Source organism: Anopheles ziemanni, chromosome 2 (genome assembly GCF_943734765.1).
Source record: "Anopheles ziemanni chromosome 2, idAnoZiCoDA_A2_x.2, whole genome shotgun sequence".
Classification (NCBI taxonomy): domain Eukaryota; kingdom Metazoa; phylum Arthropoda; class Insecta; order Diptera; family Culicidae; genus Anopheles; species Anopheles ziemanni.
Genome location: NC_080705.1, coordinates 24,217,209 through 24,233,824, shown reverse-complemented (window position 1 = coordinate 24,233,824; position 16,616 = coordinate 24,217,209). Strand labels below are relative to the sequence as shown.

The 16,616-nt window shown below is 44.5% G+C and overlaps 1 protein-coding gene across 1 annotated transcript in view; it reads left to right on the top strand.

Moving 5' to 3' along the window:
* The window catches only part of LOC131287607 (protein rolling stone), a 42,876-nt gene that overhangs the window by 19,878 nt on the left and 6,382 nt on the right, over window positions 1–16,616 (top strand). Inside the window, exon 2 of the mRNA XM_058316674.1 lies at window positions 13,479–13,569. Coding sequence (XP_058172657.1) covers window positions 13,483–13,569 — 87 coding nt within the window. The 5' untranslated portion in view covers window positions 13,479–13,482. The remainder of the gene's footprint in view (window positions 1–13,478; window positions 13,570–16,616) is intronic.

Genomic DNA, 16,616 nt, shown 5'->3' with positions numbered 1-16,616 from the left:
CATGTGGAATTGTTTCCCTTCACAATTGATGCTTATTTAGGATCGTTCGTGCAGAGTGGTAAGACTAGTGGCAGCTCATGTATTTTTAGCAAGAGTAAAAATACTCCAAAGAAACGAAAGGTAAAGGTAGTATGCAAGCGTTTGAGCGAGGCTGTTTATTGTTCAAGCTGTAGTTTTGTTTGACTTGATTCGGTTATATTTTCCTAAACATAATTCCACAGCTTGTTTTTAAACCTACTGAGGGTTTTCACGTATGTTTCCTTTAGAATGATCGTTTAAATGTGGGTCATTTTTTCATGTTAAAGTCACCTTGAACACATGTTTTATCTCTACATATTATTCTGCACCATCCTCCCCCATTGTTGATTGCTTCATAAATGTATGATCCTCAATTTTTTTAATGTATGCTCTATACACTTTAGTTATGATTAATTATACTTGTTGTTTTGGCATTTCGTTTATCCCACCATAACTGTTTCCCCCTTTGTAACGGGAAATCCTGTTGGGATTACTTCGTCCGGTAATACCACTCAATTAGCCATTTGAATCATGAACCCATTATGGCACTGCATGTAACATGTTCAACCTTTCCAAATGACTAAACTGTGTTTCTGATCCCCGATATTTGTACAAGGACAGTTCATCAAATTGATGCTTAGTTATTATGTCAGCTGTATAATTTACATGATTGGAGTGAGCCGTATTTGGCAATGAAAATTCAAATAAGCGTTTAAAGCTGGTGAAAGTCAAACCAGATGTGGGGAATGGATTCCTGGAAAACGTAGGAAAACAGGTTCTTCGAAGAAAACCTCCCTTGCAGTGCGGTAAACAACGAAGAAAAGCTGCGTGCTGTGTGTGTGTGTGTGTGTGTGTGTGTTGTCCTGGCAGGATGGTTTTAAAACCAAAGTTGTTAACGACGTTGTACTCCCCCATCGTCGCTTGTCTGTGTCTATGTGCGGATAATAGCGGGCAGAAGTAATGTGGGTGTTTAAACTAAAGTTATGACGCCGTAAAGTTGTCCAGTAGCGAGCCAGCGTGAGTAGGTGGGAAACGCACTACCTGCAGTGAGGCACTTTTCCAGCCGAGGCTTCCAGAAGACGCACGGGTGGGGAGGATTGCGTGTTGTTGTAGTGTGTCGAGTGGCCTAACGCAACCACTTCCTGGCCACTTTCCACACCCACACCCACCATACGCTTTGGTTAATTCTTTGTGAATGTGAACATGTGCTTCGGTTATGCACAGGCCATGCAGCGAGTCACCATCGAACGGAGCAGTTCAATACGTTGGAGTTCCCCAGTGCCCTGAATGGGGCACTGTGTGTCAAGGTGCAGGCGAATAGTTTTCATTTTTTAAACTAATTCGAACCACTATTGAAGTCCTAAATTGGAAATATACAAGGTTAACACTAGAGCTACCGGACCAGTTAAAATGACTTTACTTTTTCAATCACGTTTATATGTTAAGGTTAAACATTTCCACCAAATGCCATTAATCCATGACTTCCACACATCCAATTTTTTTCCATCCTATGGAATGTTAATTTTTATGTATACCAAAATAAAATTATCTATTTAATATAGAACATACATAAAAAAAGACTTTACTTTGTCAATAACATTTATTTCTTAAGGTTAAACAATTCTACCAATTGTTAATCCATGACTTACAAACATCCAATGGAATGTTAATTTTTGTGTATTGAAAAATAAAATTTTCTTTTTAATATAGAACATAAATCGAGGTAGAGTTTCAAGCGTCAAAATCGCGGTAGTTCTCAAATTTCTTTTAAAATTCAGAAAGCTGTGCATCGTCCTCAAATGTTGAAATTTAGATTTACGTTTCGAAGGACATATTTCTTCAGGGATTGATAAAATCTTTCCTAGAGTTGGGATAATTAATTTGGTTGTTTTCATTCCACTATTACATCAGGAAAAAAGAACGTTTTGTGCGCACTTGGATCTAGCCCCGCTCGTTCTAATCCCACTGTGCCGAGCGGTCGAACCGACAGGATACTGCTGACAGGCCGGATCTGGCGTGTGTAAAAAAAGTCACCTAATACACAACCACACCGAACCGCAGCCGTGCTAAATCATGCCTCCCATCGATGGCGGTGTGCGCCTACGGGCCCAAATATCTATCACGTGCCAAAAGCGGATGTGGGGATTACTGCACTGTGGCCGGGGTTCGGTTTCGGCTCTGGACTAGCATAGTTCCAGCTCTGTCCGGAATAGCTCCCTGTATATGTGTGTGTGTGTGTTATGGGTGAAGGTGGGTGGGATGTGTAAGGTCAGCTGTCAGCAATATGGGCGACTGAAGTGAACGACTGCTCTCGATGCTTCGTTTTGCTCCCGGAGGTTGGAGGTGGCCATTCGAGGGGCGCAGGCCGGCCGGATGTTGAACTTTGAAGCCTGAAGCCGGCGGAATGTTTACGCACGCTTTCGCCTCACCGGAGTCCGGAGTGTAGTGCTCCTGGGGGATTATTTCCGCATTGCGTTACGGGATGGGAAAATAATGAAAGTTTGTGTTGTTCTCGCAAAAAACAAAAAGAAGCCCGGTGGAGCTACGTGTGTCCTTCGGATGGTGTAGATTGGGTTTTCCATTTTCATCTCTGCCGCATAGAATTGATATCTTTGCTGATGGGTAATTAGCTCGGGGGCGGACGTGATTTACTTGATGTGTACCGAGCTAGATGAGACATGGGACGTATTTAATGAGTATGAACTACATACTGTCAGATAAAGGGCAAGAGTTTTTTTTTATTAAAACCCATTTATATAAATGTCCGTTTCCTGGATAAGGCATGTTAAATGAGAATACTTTTTGTGTATAAAAACTCTATTGCCGTGTTTGTAGTATACATGTAAATCATGTTTGTTACAACCAGTAAACATGTCGTGAATCTTTTCATTGTCACTTTCTCACACCTGAAGCCAGGATGTTTTCGAATTTCACAGAACACACCAAACTGGCAATCGAATTAGCTTCTTAATAAATCCTTTTCCTTCATCGTGCGAGCGTAATATTCCTTCTGGATACCGTTCACCGTCCAACCAACCCCCCCCCCCGATGCTGAACGGATAAGAAGTGTTGCTCCTTTGCATGTCTCTACGCTGCCGAGGCATTGTATTTTCTGTGCGGTACATAATTTATGAGGCTTCTCGCTTCGTGGGTTGTTTTTACTTTCCCCCCCTTTTTTCCTGTACGTTTTTCCCTTTCGTTACATGCTGGGGTTTATTTTTACGTTCGCTCCTTTTCACTCGCTTTCTTCCTCCACCGCGTAAGAGTAGTGGGCGTCCGGCTGCTGGTGTGTATCCTTACCCTGTGTCCGTGTTCGACGACAGTTTTCCCCTATTTCCGTGCACGCTCTGGTGCGCGGTACGAGACCGGGCGCTATTTTTAGCCGGTCCTGGCAGTGTGGCTTCAATATTTTGTTCCTGTTGCCTTGCGCTGGGCGATGCACTTCAAGAACGTACATATTTATGAAACGACGCCTCATCAACTGTGGTGCCCCACCGGAAGTGAGGTTGAACCGGGTGGGTGGGGGTTGCTGGGAAACCTCGGAAAGCTTTTCCGAACGACGGTTGGCTGTGCTTTTGTCGGTCGGGACGCAGCTGCAGCTGCTTGACCGCTCTCCGGCTGAATAATGAATATCAGCTCTGGACGCAAAAACGGGCAACGAAGGAGTAACGAAAATAGCTGGTGTTTATCTGCCGTCACCAGTTTGTTTTTCATCCGCTGCAGCCGGCGTGTCGGATCCCGTTTGGGTGCCCCGAGCACCAATGGGAAGTTATTTCGAGGTCCTTAATAAACAACCTGTCCATTCGGGCAAGATTTAGGATGCTTGAGGATTTGCAGGGCCAAACAAGCTCGTAAAGCAAGACCAGCGTTGCGTCGGGCAGGAAGAGGGGATTGATTCAAGATATTTTGGCGTTTTTCCCTTCCGATCGGAAGGGGTTTTGTGTAGATTATAGAACAATAGCTGAAGAATCGGGAGCTTTACGTCACACAACGATATATTTGACATCCATTTTGATTCTTTCTTTTAATTTTCTTCAACTCTTTGTTTGACTTAAGGATAAGTTGTATTATAGCCTTATCACACTTTTCATCAATTGCGACATGGACATGGAATTTACTGAACTGTCAAAATTTGGTGTTGTCTTCCAGTTTGATATAAAAGAGCCTCTTGATAGTAGGATAATGCAGCGGAGTTTCTGCCATTCACTTTCGGTTTATACGATTTTCGGGAGTCCAGAACAAAAATACTGCAAGATTGTAAATCAACTTTCCATGTAATTGACTGCTAGTTCGTTCACCGAACTTTTATCAACAAACATTCTACATAATCTTTAAAATGATCTTTAAATTTAAAATTGTTTTCCACTATCGAACAAAATTTGTTTTCAATAAAACGTATGAAGCATCATGAAATAAAACTTAAAACAACATGCGAATTTTCAAATTACTAAGGTAGTATTGGGTCATGTCGGTGCAAATTAGAATGCCTCTTCTTTTATGTTCCTCTTTCTCAATTGGTTGTCTTGAACATCCATTTTAGCAACAGTTAATGAACGTGATTTAATCGCCATGTTTTATGAGGAATGGATGATAAAACTTGTTCGCGAAGTGTTCCTTTGCTCGATGTGACACTTAATTAGGTATTTTATTGTGTGCGACAGTCGCCTTGCCGCGAGTCTCCGACGGCATTGAAAGAGCTTCATTTTTCTTCCATAAATAACGTAAACCGATGTACGAGAATTGGCGATATTGGATTTCCGCTGTCAAAGGCTCACGGCTTTGAAATATCATCACATTTTCCGAGAGTGTGATCCGAACTCCCCGGACACTACTTTCCCTTTATCTGCCCGCCCTTGGTGCCAATAAATATTTGTGTCTGCCCGCCCGCTAGTGTTGGTGGTACGTTTCTTCGATCTGCCTACCGACTACCGGATGGTAACGACACAGCTGGTCCAATCATACTCCGGTTCGATTGACCGATTTCGTTTTCCCCAATAGCGTTGTTTTCTTTTTGCTCGTTTCCTAATCGCAATTTCCAGTCTTTCAGGAACCGTTTTTTCCCAGCCATCAAGGGCAACGGAGGGTTCGAGCGGGGGATTTCGAACGGATGCGTCCGACAGCTTCCGCAAGGTCACATCCCGGGGTGTAATAAATGGTTTGCTTCCAAAAAGTGGCCCCCACACACCCACCGGTAAAGGATACATGCGAAACGACGCTGGTCGACGACGGCACCGAAGGGTCGCTCACATCCCCCAAAAGATGGCCATAATGATGCTGATGCTGATGGCTCGAAACCGTGATCCTTCCGGTTTGACCTTGAACGTACGCCGAATGCAAAGACGCCGGAAGCTTGCATAAAGCCACGCTCCTCAGCGCAGCTCATTCCATCATCAATCTATGCGATCGGGGTGGAAAGTTGTCTCGGTACGGTTTCGAGAAACCCGCAAGGATCATCCATCGAATGTGAATAGATGGTGAAATATATGTACATATGTTTCACCTCCCCCGGAGGCTTGACACATAAAAGAGGGAGGAATATAATACTGTCCCAGCATCAGCTTCCCCGCGTCAACATCCGCCGGAATCGCTTCGAGGAATCGCGACACTGAAGTCAAAAGGGGGCCACTCGGTCGCAGTCGCTTCACAGTGCCACTGCGCAGGCTACTTGTGCTGAGGAGGAAAATGAAAAGGTTTTCGTGTAAGAACCGCTTCGTCACGATACGACGATAAAGCGTGTACAACGCAATGCTTGCGGCTTGCAGTTGCATGCTTGCGCACGAGGCCATACCGAACGAATTGGATGGATTTCGTTTGAATAAATTTCATGCCCTTTTTTTTTTTTTTGATGAGATTCAAATATTTTCATCCGAATGCCGCCGAGTGTGGGTGTGGGATTTTTTGTCGCGCCACTTTGGTTGCCTTTTTCTTTCCGGTGCCATTTTCTGCGAATTTTTCGATTCCCATCGCATGAAAGTATGATTTTCTTGTTCGCATATCTCCATCGGCTTGCCTACGGGGCGGCACTCGTTGTTTTGTGCTTTTTGTTGCTCTGCAAAAGAGGAAAAGGGAAAATCCGACAAAACCCACCCGAGCGTAGATATTGTGCCATCCATCCGCAAATCATTTTTCTTCTGCCCGAGAGCTCTAGCCACCGGGTGGGAAATTGCGGTCCATTTTCTAAGCAGCAGAGAATGATGGCAGGATGGATGCTGAAAGGATAGTCTCGTCTTTTGCCAGACGCCACAACACGGACGGGGGGTGGGGGCCGGGATGAGAAGCTTAGGTATGGCAGATCCGGGATTAGGACCACTCGAATGAACCACTCCCCTCGGACCGGAGACTTGTTATGTTTCGTCCTGATCGGGCCACGTATTTCGGCCGGCGTCTTATCGACTCTCCCGTGCGCGCTTCCACTGTCTCAGGGCAAACATTTCATTCGCTTTCGCTCCACTTCTGCCACCACACGGTAAATTCTGTTCTGACGAGGGAACTGTATGTGGAAAGTTTTCGAACAGCTTTCAAAACGGTTATCGTGCATCGAATGGACGCAAGTGTGAAAATAAGCTGTGATTGAACACCGACTTTTCTTTCTTCCACTTTGTGCCGACCGGCTGGGCAGCAAAGTTGCCCGGTCAAACTTGTAGTTGAACCACCGTTGCACAAGTGAGAATGTTGATAGTTATGTTGGCGTGTTGAGTTTTACGAGAGCCGTGTCCGTGACGTACCGAACGCTTTTCGGGGTCGGAACGTGGATCGTGGCAGAACATTTAGAATCGATCCGAAATGTTTGTTTGTCCGATTGGTTAGAGCCGATGTCGTTGTGAAATCAAAAGTAAATATTATTTTGCCTGCGAATGGGGACAGTTTAATAAAACAACTCGGTCGTCGAACGTGCTTTGCGGATTTGCTGACATCTGACATTTGATGGACACCCTGATTTTTGTTTTCTATAAATCCCCTCCGGTGCGCCACTTGTGCATCAAACTGTGATGTGATTTAATCTAACAACTTACTGTCCGCAACAGACCCGAAATGGCTTCGAAGGAGAGAGAGAGGTAGAGAGAGAGAGAGGTCCATATATATTTTTTTTCCAAGCTGATGGATTATTCAGCACCACCGAATCGTGCTGGTTTCCGAGAAGAGACTTTGCCCCAAAGCCAATAACGATAGGATTACCTTGTTTGGAAGGGGATTAGAAATAGCGAACATTTAACAGGAACAGTTATTTACCTAAAATCCTCTCCGGTCGTTGGTGGGAGTTTCGAAGAAGAGTGTCGAAAACATGTTTGAGTGTTTAGGGAAAACATGTTTTAGTACATTTGAAGGAATTGGTTATCAGTAATGATTTGGTTAAATTTTACCTTTTTTTTAACAAAATTTCTAAAAATCAAATTTTTCTTCTAACAGGAATTTAATTATTGCTCGTTTCATTTTTATATCCTTTTTATAAGGTAAGAGTATATCTCTTTTTAATTTTTATTTAATCTCTTTGTCTCCTTTGCGTAGCTTTTCAATCTCCCTTGCCATTCACAGAGCAAACTCGTTTCACCACCACCAGTTTCCTGCGAAGATGAGAAAAACACCAGCCCAATAAGCAGACCCAAATGAAATGAAATGGAACGTGAAATTGATTTGTTTGCGTTGCGTTTATCTTTGTAATAGTTCTTGAAATAACCGGATTAAATGCAGCTTCACGGAGTTTAATGAGATCCGACATTCTTCCTAACGAATGGTTGCTGCTGCCAGCTCGGGTGTTTTCCCCGTTTTCCCCCGGTAGAGATACGTTTGTCAACGTGGCCCGCCAACCATGTCACTCTGCCAGGGCCAGTTTAATCACGATCGGCACAGGAATCCACGCGCCGTTTGTGAACTATTTTTCAGCGTCAGCAAGCAAACTGATAAGCGCACTACTGTTTGTTCGTATTACTCTGGAAACTTTTTCCCGCGGGCGTGAAGTGTGCCGCAAAAGTGTTTCCAACCCGGGAAAGTGAACTTGGGCTGACTGAAGAAGGCTGAAAATTATGTTGCCCGCCGAAGGAGCACCATTTTTTCCCATTAGTGCGATGGCTTTCGGTTCCGCACGATAATGCTTTATTCCATTACGAAGATTGTTTTTCTTTTGTCTTCCGTACGTTCGATCCTTTCTTGGCCGTTAGCTGCCCTGGGTTGGGTAAAGTTTTTGCAGTTATTGGCCTTGGAAAGTTGGTTTCTTTGACTTACATAAAATCCTCATATGCTTCACATGTTGAATTGAATATTATATTGATTTTATCCTCAAGTTTTCCACCTTTTGATCGGCTTGCTGGATTGTTATGTGAGTTCTTTGGCAAGAATCCTTGTAGCAATGCTTTTAAATGTCTGTTTTTCAGGTGAAAAGCTGGTTTCATCTTACTTCTGCTTTTGCACATGTACCAATTTTGTCCCTTATTGTTCTAAGGTTGTCGTCAGAAAAGTAAAACTTGTCCAACGATGATATAATTCGTTCAAAGATATATCTTTCAATAATATTTTTATTTCTCCAGTGCTTTTTCACAAACAGTTACGTATGTTGTTTTATTATTGCGTTTCTCTGTTCTTGGAAGTTCTCCTTCGCTTCGCCGCAAAACGGACTGTATTCTCGAGAAAAACTCTCATAACTCGGCGCACCCAAAGGTCCAAGGAAGATGGGTGTGTCTGTAAAATTGAATCATTTTTTTTCCATGTCTTCGTCCTTCCAAAGTGCGCCGACTTTCCAAGGGGACAAAATGTCGCTCGTGTTTGTCCAGCTGTCAGCTTAGCCTAGCACCGGGGGTTACGGGCCGGACATGGCGCTGCAACGGACAATCCGGAAGCATTTCCCATGCAGCTCACATCCTACATGGTAATTGAAATTCAAATGATCGTTGTCGCTGGGAAAAAGTTTTTCCCTTCCATGTTTCTTCTCGGCGCCGACGGGAAGCTTTTCTTTCCTTGCGCGGCCAGGCTTCTTTCGTACTTGCCCGCGGGTAGGTCAAAAATCGTGAAATCGCTGTCCACAATCGTTGCCGGTCCGAAGATCATCCTTCACCTTCACCCGAAGGCTGGGCAATGGGCCCTTTTCGGTACATGGTCCATGGTACATGGTATGGGTGGACATCCCCGACACCGGAAGGGCTGAAGTTGGGTCAAATATTAGTTTCAGGAAACATTTCATTCTCCTCAAATGCGCAGTTGACTGTCCGGGCTTTGGCGTCGCCAGGATGTGCGCTGTCGGTGTACGGATTCCGGAACAAGCGCTTTCCGGGACGCAAAAAGTGTGGCGAACAACAAAACGAACATGGGAGTGCCTGCAATAAGCCTGTTAGAACAACCGTTCGTCGCTTTCATGCGAGTAGCTTCCTGGAAACGAATTCAATTACTCTTCGAATTACTCGGACCGCTGCTGGGTCCTCGTGGTTTGTTCAGTGCGTGGTAAACGTTGCCAGGCAGGATTTGGCGTGAGGATGTGGTGCCCGGTGGAAACAAATGTTACTCATTGCCACATGTCCGCTGGTAAGCTTTATGGGCACCATCATATGCACACTGACCAACTTGGATCTGATCCGCCAGGGGATGAAGCTAATATCATAACGTTCTCCGAACCGTTGTTGACAAGGACCACAAGTGGAATGGTTTGTGCAGTATCAATTTCATTGTTTTAGATAAATTGGCCATCTTGTGCACGGTGCAACATCATATTGCGTTCATTATTTGACACAATCCTTTGAAGAGATGGATATAAACCAACAAATTTTAGGAACAATTATTCCATATATATTGCACTTTGAGAGTGTACATAGACTAATCTAATGGAAACCCTTTCCTGAGGTTTGAATTATGCACTTGGTATATTTATGGAGAACTGAAAAATCATATTCCCACTCAATGAATGTTCAGGAAAAGTATAAGTATGACTTTACAAGAATGTGTTAATACATGTTATATAATTTGAGATTAGGGATAATTTTTCTCCTCACTTTTTCTGTATTTTATACTTTTTAATGAACCTAAGTGCATTGAGAAGAACAGGGACTATGCGTTTGTTAAAATAGTATTCAACACATTGTCGACAACAATGTGTTTTCTGATGTTTCATTTTATTTCTCTCAGTCAAAAACGGGAAAATAAAGTTCCGTAGAATTCATTCGGTTTTAAAATTTGACAATATGTTGAAAAAGAGTTTATAATACTTAAGCAGATTAATTTGACTTTTTTTTTATTACGAACCAAAACAGAAAATTAAAACTGTTTTTACTGCTGTTATTGCAACATTTCTCCTGCGAGGCACCGTAAACCAATCGGGCCGCTCGAGGTGATGAAGGCATCCAATCAATGTCAGAATGGCTCCAGATTAATGGCAATGGGATAATGTGTTTTCTGCTACAAAACGCAAAAGAAAACAGAACCATTTTCCTCATTTGATTATCTGTGACGGGACACACGGCTCTCTCGGATGAAAACTCGGTGGGGGGACGGGGGAGGTGAATGCCGGGAAAGCTTATCTGCCTCGAACACGCATTAAAACCAACAAACTCTCGAGCGCGAGAGGGAGAGCTCTAATGTTGGAAAGTCGTGGGCTAGCAAGCAGATTGGAAAAATCGAAGTTTATCTGAATCGACATGTTTATCCATCTGCCATGTATCTCCGGTTTGGTGCTCGCGCCACCGTTCACCCCTTCTCGCTGGCCACGGTTGGAATCCGAGTGAGAGGTAAATTTTTTAGGAAATAAACATGACAATTTCATAGCCGCAATTTGATTCAACTTTTTACGGCTAGCATTACGACAGTTTGTTCCGCTTTTGCTAAACACCGTCCCCATGTGGGGGGGTTGATGTTTTACTCTCCTCCTCCCCCACCACACCGCCAGTAACGATGGTAAATGACCAAACAGTGCCCGGAATAAGGCCACCGCAAAGCGCAGGAAGGAAGGGCAGGTTTGTTCGATTCGGTTCCGCCAATTTTCCACGGTTGACATGATTTCCACATTCGCGGCGTACCGACTGCCAATCTCCATAGTCTTCCCCCGCATCGGGCGGTCTGTCACCGATGACAAATAATTGAAATCGTATCGTATGGGTGGACATCGATTAGACAGACCAGGAAGCGGCGGCGACGGTCGGTTGTTTGTTTGTTTTGTTTGTTTTATTTCGTCCATGTCGTGCACGTGACCCCTTTGGTATGTGCTATTTGGTGCTCCATCGAAAAGGATTCGCATCCGAAGCGAGCGACTCACTCAGAACGTGGAAAAGCGTGGTCGATTTCTACTGTCACCTCCAGATGGTGGTACCAGATGGTTCCCAGTTGCACGCTGGGAAAGGCGCGTGCCGTAAACCGTTTACGATGAATGCAACAAAATGATTGATTAACAAAACTAATTGATTGTAAATGAATCCGTTTTGCCAAATAAATATTAGATAATAATAAATACCAGTCATCATAATGTCAAACATTAGCACAGTACCCTTAATTCGTAATTAATACAATTCCAAGGAAAAATAATACAAATAGTCATATTTTTCTCAAGCCTGTTTGGTTATCGTTTTCCCTTTCAAAAACACGATCCAATTAGGATTTTTTTAAATGAGTAAAAGAGAAAGGTAGTTTAGAAAAATGGATTAAAAGAATAAATATCATTCGGATAAGAAACAGTTTTGCTCGTGAGCTGCAGCGACGATAAACCTGCTATACAAGTGGACACCTGTTCTCTCCAATTTTCCCATTGTGCCTCGAGGGTCGGTGCCTCGTGCAGTTTAGTCACGTCCCGACGAACCGTGTCACTTTAGTCCACTCGAGCGAAACACTATCCCGGCTTGCAGCGTTCTGCGCGGAACGACTGCTTATTGGGCCGTACCGTGTGCCCAACCGTGTTTGTGTGTATTATTGCAGGCGATTTTTAATAATCTGCAATTGACGCCGGGGCCCGATTTTCCGGTCCCGTAAGCTCCCGGCTCGAGTGGAAAGCTATCGCCGGGACGAGATCTCTGTTTAGTGGTGCGCTGGGTCGAGAAGAAGGGGAGCCCCATTTAGAAGCCGGATGGGCAGAAAATCTCGGCCCGTGGCGCACAACGCGACGCACACAACTCAATTGTGGGGCACTCATGTTCGCGCTTGGGAAACGGTTCAACGGGCTCCATTCATTATCTTTCCTTTCCGCAGCCTGTGTTTCCATTTGCCATGTCTTTCGCTCACTCTCACTTCTTGTTGTCCTGCTCTTCCTCTGCTGCTGGTGACATTTGTTTTATCCGCGTCCGCCGTTGGCGTGTCTCCGTTAATGAATCGAGGCAGCGTAGTATTAAGTCTTCAAGAGGTAGATCCTTTTTTATCCTCCTCGAAGCGCACAATAGGCTCGCCCGTCATTAAAAGTCCTTCAAGTTGATTATCATTCAGAGGAGTCGATTTTCAAGATGGTTTTATGTTTCATAACCGTTTACTGCTGCAATCCCCTTATGGTGTGTGATGAAGTGGCAGAGCTTTTTCTTAAACGGTTTCTATCTCCTGTATTTTTGTATTTGTGTTTAACTAATCTTTTTGAAAAATTGTATTTTGTTTTATGATTTATTTTATATTATTTTCATTTTATTTAAGTCTGATTTACGCTGTCTTTTATTTTAACTAGTTTTGTGCATTTCTAAAAAAATAATAATTGACTAACATCTTTTAAACAAGACCTTTCTTATATCATTTTTTAAATATTTCTCTAAATTTATCTATAAAACTGAAAAAAAAACACCAAAATCGATCATAAATTGCTACCGGAAACAAATGATCCTGGAATATAGAAAAGTAGTAATTTAATTGGAACAGTTTTTCGTTCGTAAGCACTGAGGAAAGTCATAGTATTAACACACAAAAAAAGAAGGAGATCGCCCCATCCGTCCGGGATTGTCTGGCACTTATAATTAAAAATGTCACTCTTCCGAACGTCGGCGTAGATTCCTTCGGTAACCACACCGAGCAGCAGGACCACCGTGCCCAGCCGGCGTGCTAAGTAAAAGCTTAAATAATCCTTTGAGTCTGCTACTAATCCTAATTTCTTTAAAACTGCCTAGAGCCTGCGGATGAAGTGGCCATCGGAAGTTTGCCTGCAGAAGCTGCAGCCAGCTGAAATGATGGGGAGGGGGGGGGGGGGGGGGGGGAGTAGTCACACTTCACTTCCGCACACTTTAGTTGTGGGCCGTGTTTTTCCTCGTGTGGCTTAATACGTTCGCTTCCGCACTCGCCGTTGATTACTCATCTTACCACCTGCTACATTCAACTCACTGAATCTTGTTATCCTTTGCGACGTTACTTTTTCGTGTAGTAGTTCGCGTTTCTGAGTCACTCACTGTCAATCTTCCAATTTTCCCATTACCAAATAACCGGGTTTTACGCCTGTGTCGCCACGAAACCGGAAAGAACTTTAATTGGACGCGTTTTTAAAAACTCACAGGCCTAACCGCTTCTTTCTGTTCTTCCATTTGCAGAGTCATGGTTACCAAAATATGGAGCAGCTGCATGCCCAAGCCAAGCAGCTCACCAAACCGCGTCGAACGGCATCACTTCTATCTGTGTCAGGTAAGTCTCAACCCGCCTCGAAGGGGCGGACGAAGGGAGCTTTCCCGACTAACGCAGGAAGTGCTTGTTTTGTTTTAGATCTGTGGTCTCCCGTTTCCTTACTGTCCTTGTTTACCTTCACTCGTAGCATCATAGTCATCGCCGGCACGGGCACACGTAACGCAGCGGTTCCTTTTTCCCGTTTGGTCGTTTCGTTGGAAAACCCCGAAGCGGCACCGAGATAACGCCTAAACGAAACACGAAACGGTCGGGACACCACCATCTCCCCCACCACGGGAAACGGGCTAATAAACAGTTTGAGATGCATAAATAAGGCAGGAATAAACGATGGAGCGCTGGTCGTCCCGCGCGTCCAGATCCCGGCTTAGGCCAGGTGATGATGGTTCGGTACTTCGGGAGCTCTCGAGAGCGTTGATAAGAGCACTTTCCGGCACTCGCTGCTGGTCTTCGGCGGCTTAACGATGGATGGAACGGGCCCGGATAGGGACGCCCGGGGCGCGCCCGTTTGGTGACACTTCCGGTTTATCTGGTGCATAAACTTGGCCAAGATAAGCCGCACGTGGTGCATATCGTTGCATATCAGCGTTGCCGTTGGCTGGAGGAGAATGTTGTGAAAAACGCCCATCGTCACACGTTACGCTAGCGATCGATTTGAACAGCGTCGGTAGCGTCAAGGATGAGTTTTCTGTGACAGTTGGCAGGTTGGACGATGGTTAATAATTGCTGAGATAAAGCAAAATAACATTACGTTATCATACGATTACATGCGAGCTCATGCGAAAGTCCAAGCATGAGACACGTACATTGTCTCTGCACATGATGGTGAATGAAAATTAACATTCTATATCGTTGTTCCTTGCTTAACACACAGGATTTCATTGATCTGCTTTTAAATGAAATCGCTTCCTTAATCCTTATGTTCGAGCCATAATTGGTCCTTTTAGCAAAAGTGGCTTCGAAACGAAGGTTTAGAATATTGTTTAACAATCAAATGTGGAAAAAGGTTCATAGTAAACCTTATTTATGGATAAATTAATAATTTGTAGCATGTGGCTCATTTTGTCAACAATCATTAGAACAACATAGAAATCATAGAAATAAATTGTAACCCATTGATGGATAAACTTTTCTGTAATCGTTACACATTGTGTACGAAAACAATATATTGTCAAATCTAAATTAACCTTTACGAATGGTTTTGTTTTAATTTGTTCTCTTGCACAATATGCTGCTGACTGATTCTATTAGTCATTTCATTTGAAGAATATTTACTATCCACGAATAAAAAACAATTGCATATCCACCACATCATTGATCCTACCATAATATTCCATCATTTCCCTTCATTTTAGTATCAATTCGCGACTATAAAAGCTGGGCTTCGTCGTCGGCGCGTTTGATTGTGATTTCTTTCACCATAATGGACACTGATAGAATGTACGTGTTGGCACCGGCATGCGCCACTAAAAACGGCGGATTATTACGCTGACATTATCGCCACGTGACTCCGCGGGGAAAAGAAAATGGAACCACGGTGCAAAGCGCGACGCCACCAACCACCAGGCGGCTCCATGGACGGTGGAAATTAAAACTCTTGTCCATGAGCTCGTTTTTTTTTTGTCGCCCGATTTTCTCTCCCTCGAGCTTCATCACTTGGAGGACACGGATTTCTGCGATTTCGTATGCAGAATGTGTCCTGACCGTGCTGTTTATGGGACGTTAGCGTGTGCTGCCGATGCGGGTACGGGTACCGGGCTCTGATGAGATACCCGGACGCCAGTTGACCGTAAAGCATCATTTACGCAAAACCGTAAACTCGGTTTGCACTCTTCGCGAAGCTGCCCCGGACGCTCTCGCACGATGCCGAACGTCATATGATGCCAAACGGCGCGCGTCAAACGATGAGTGCCACGTGCCAAAACAGGAAGATGGATGCTGCTGCTGCTGCTTCTGCTGCTGCTGCACCGTTGCCGAATGACGACGGGGAAAACAAACTGGCAAATAAACTACCGAACGCGCCACGGCAACGGGAAGCGTGAACCTAGCAGTGGGGGGCCCTGCGAAAGGACTGCGGATGAAAAATGGACGGAAGATTTTGCAGCACTTTTCCCACCGTGTGGAGGCCACCGGGAATTTTACGCTTCCCAGCGTTTGGCCTCCGCATTTGGAACTACGAACGCGCTAAGCTGTCGTCAAAAATAATCAATAACTCCGGGCAAATTTCTCCGGGGGGAGGGGTTTTCCTACCGCGCGAGGTAGGTAGCGGAGGGCGGGTGCCATCCGCGGGCCAAAGTGGAAAACAATGCTCACAAAGGACGGCGGTACAAAGGGGCCCGCAACATCAATGATCGCAGCTGACAATGGGAGAGTGCGATATTGAAAAGTGCCACCGGGAGTGCCAAGGGAAAATCCCGGTGTGGCGCGTGGCGTAAACGCAGTATTAAAACATTGAAAAATGTGAAAATGCGCTGTTGCGGCCTCATAGCACCAGGCAACCGCCCTTTAAGCTGCATCACCATGAATCATGAAGCTGACCCCATAAAGAACGTGCTACAAAAATCAACTTTCTGTTCGAGTCGTCACGAGCGAACGCAACAACGATTGGTGTTTTGTTTGTTTTTCGTTGCCATTTTTTTTTAACTGTTCTTGAACTTGTGACTGTGTGTGTGTGTGATCGCACGTGGCACGTTCAATGTCGGATCTCGGATCTCTGTGGGAGCACACAAATTGAAAGCACTGCAGTCAAATATTTATTTATTTTTGAGATATTTCTGATGATTTTTTATCCATCTCTCTCTCTTTGACTTGATTCGAAACCCGCTTGTACTTGTGCAGTCCACCAATGCAAGCTCCTAAATGCCCGAGCGAGATGGGTGAAAAATCACACCCCAATTGCATTCTTAATTTGAGCCCAATCCGGTTGGGAGAAAATCGGTTACAATCATTCCGTAACACTCACACACGCCACTGTTTGAGGAACGTGGTTTGGGGGATTTTATTTTTCCCGGCGGCTCGTGTGAACGTGTGAACTTCCGTTTGCCTGCGGG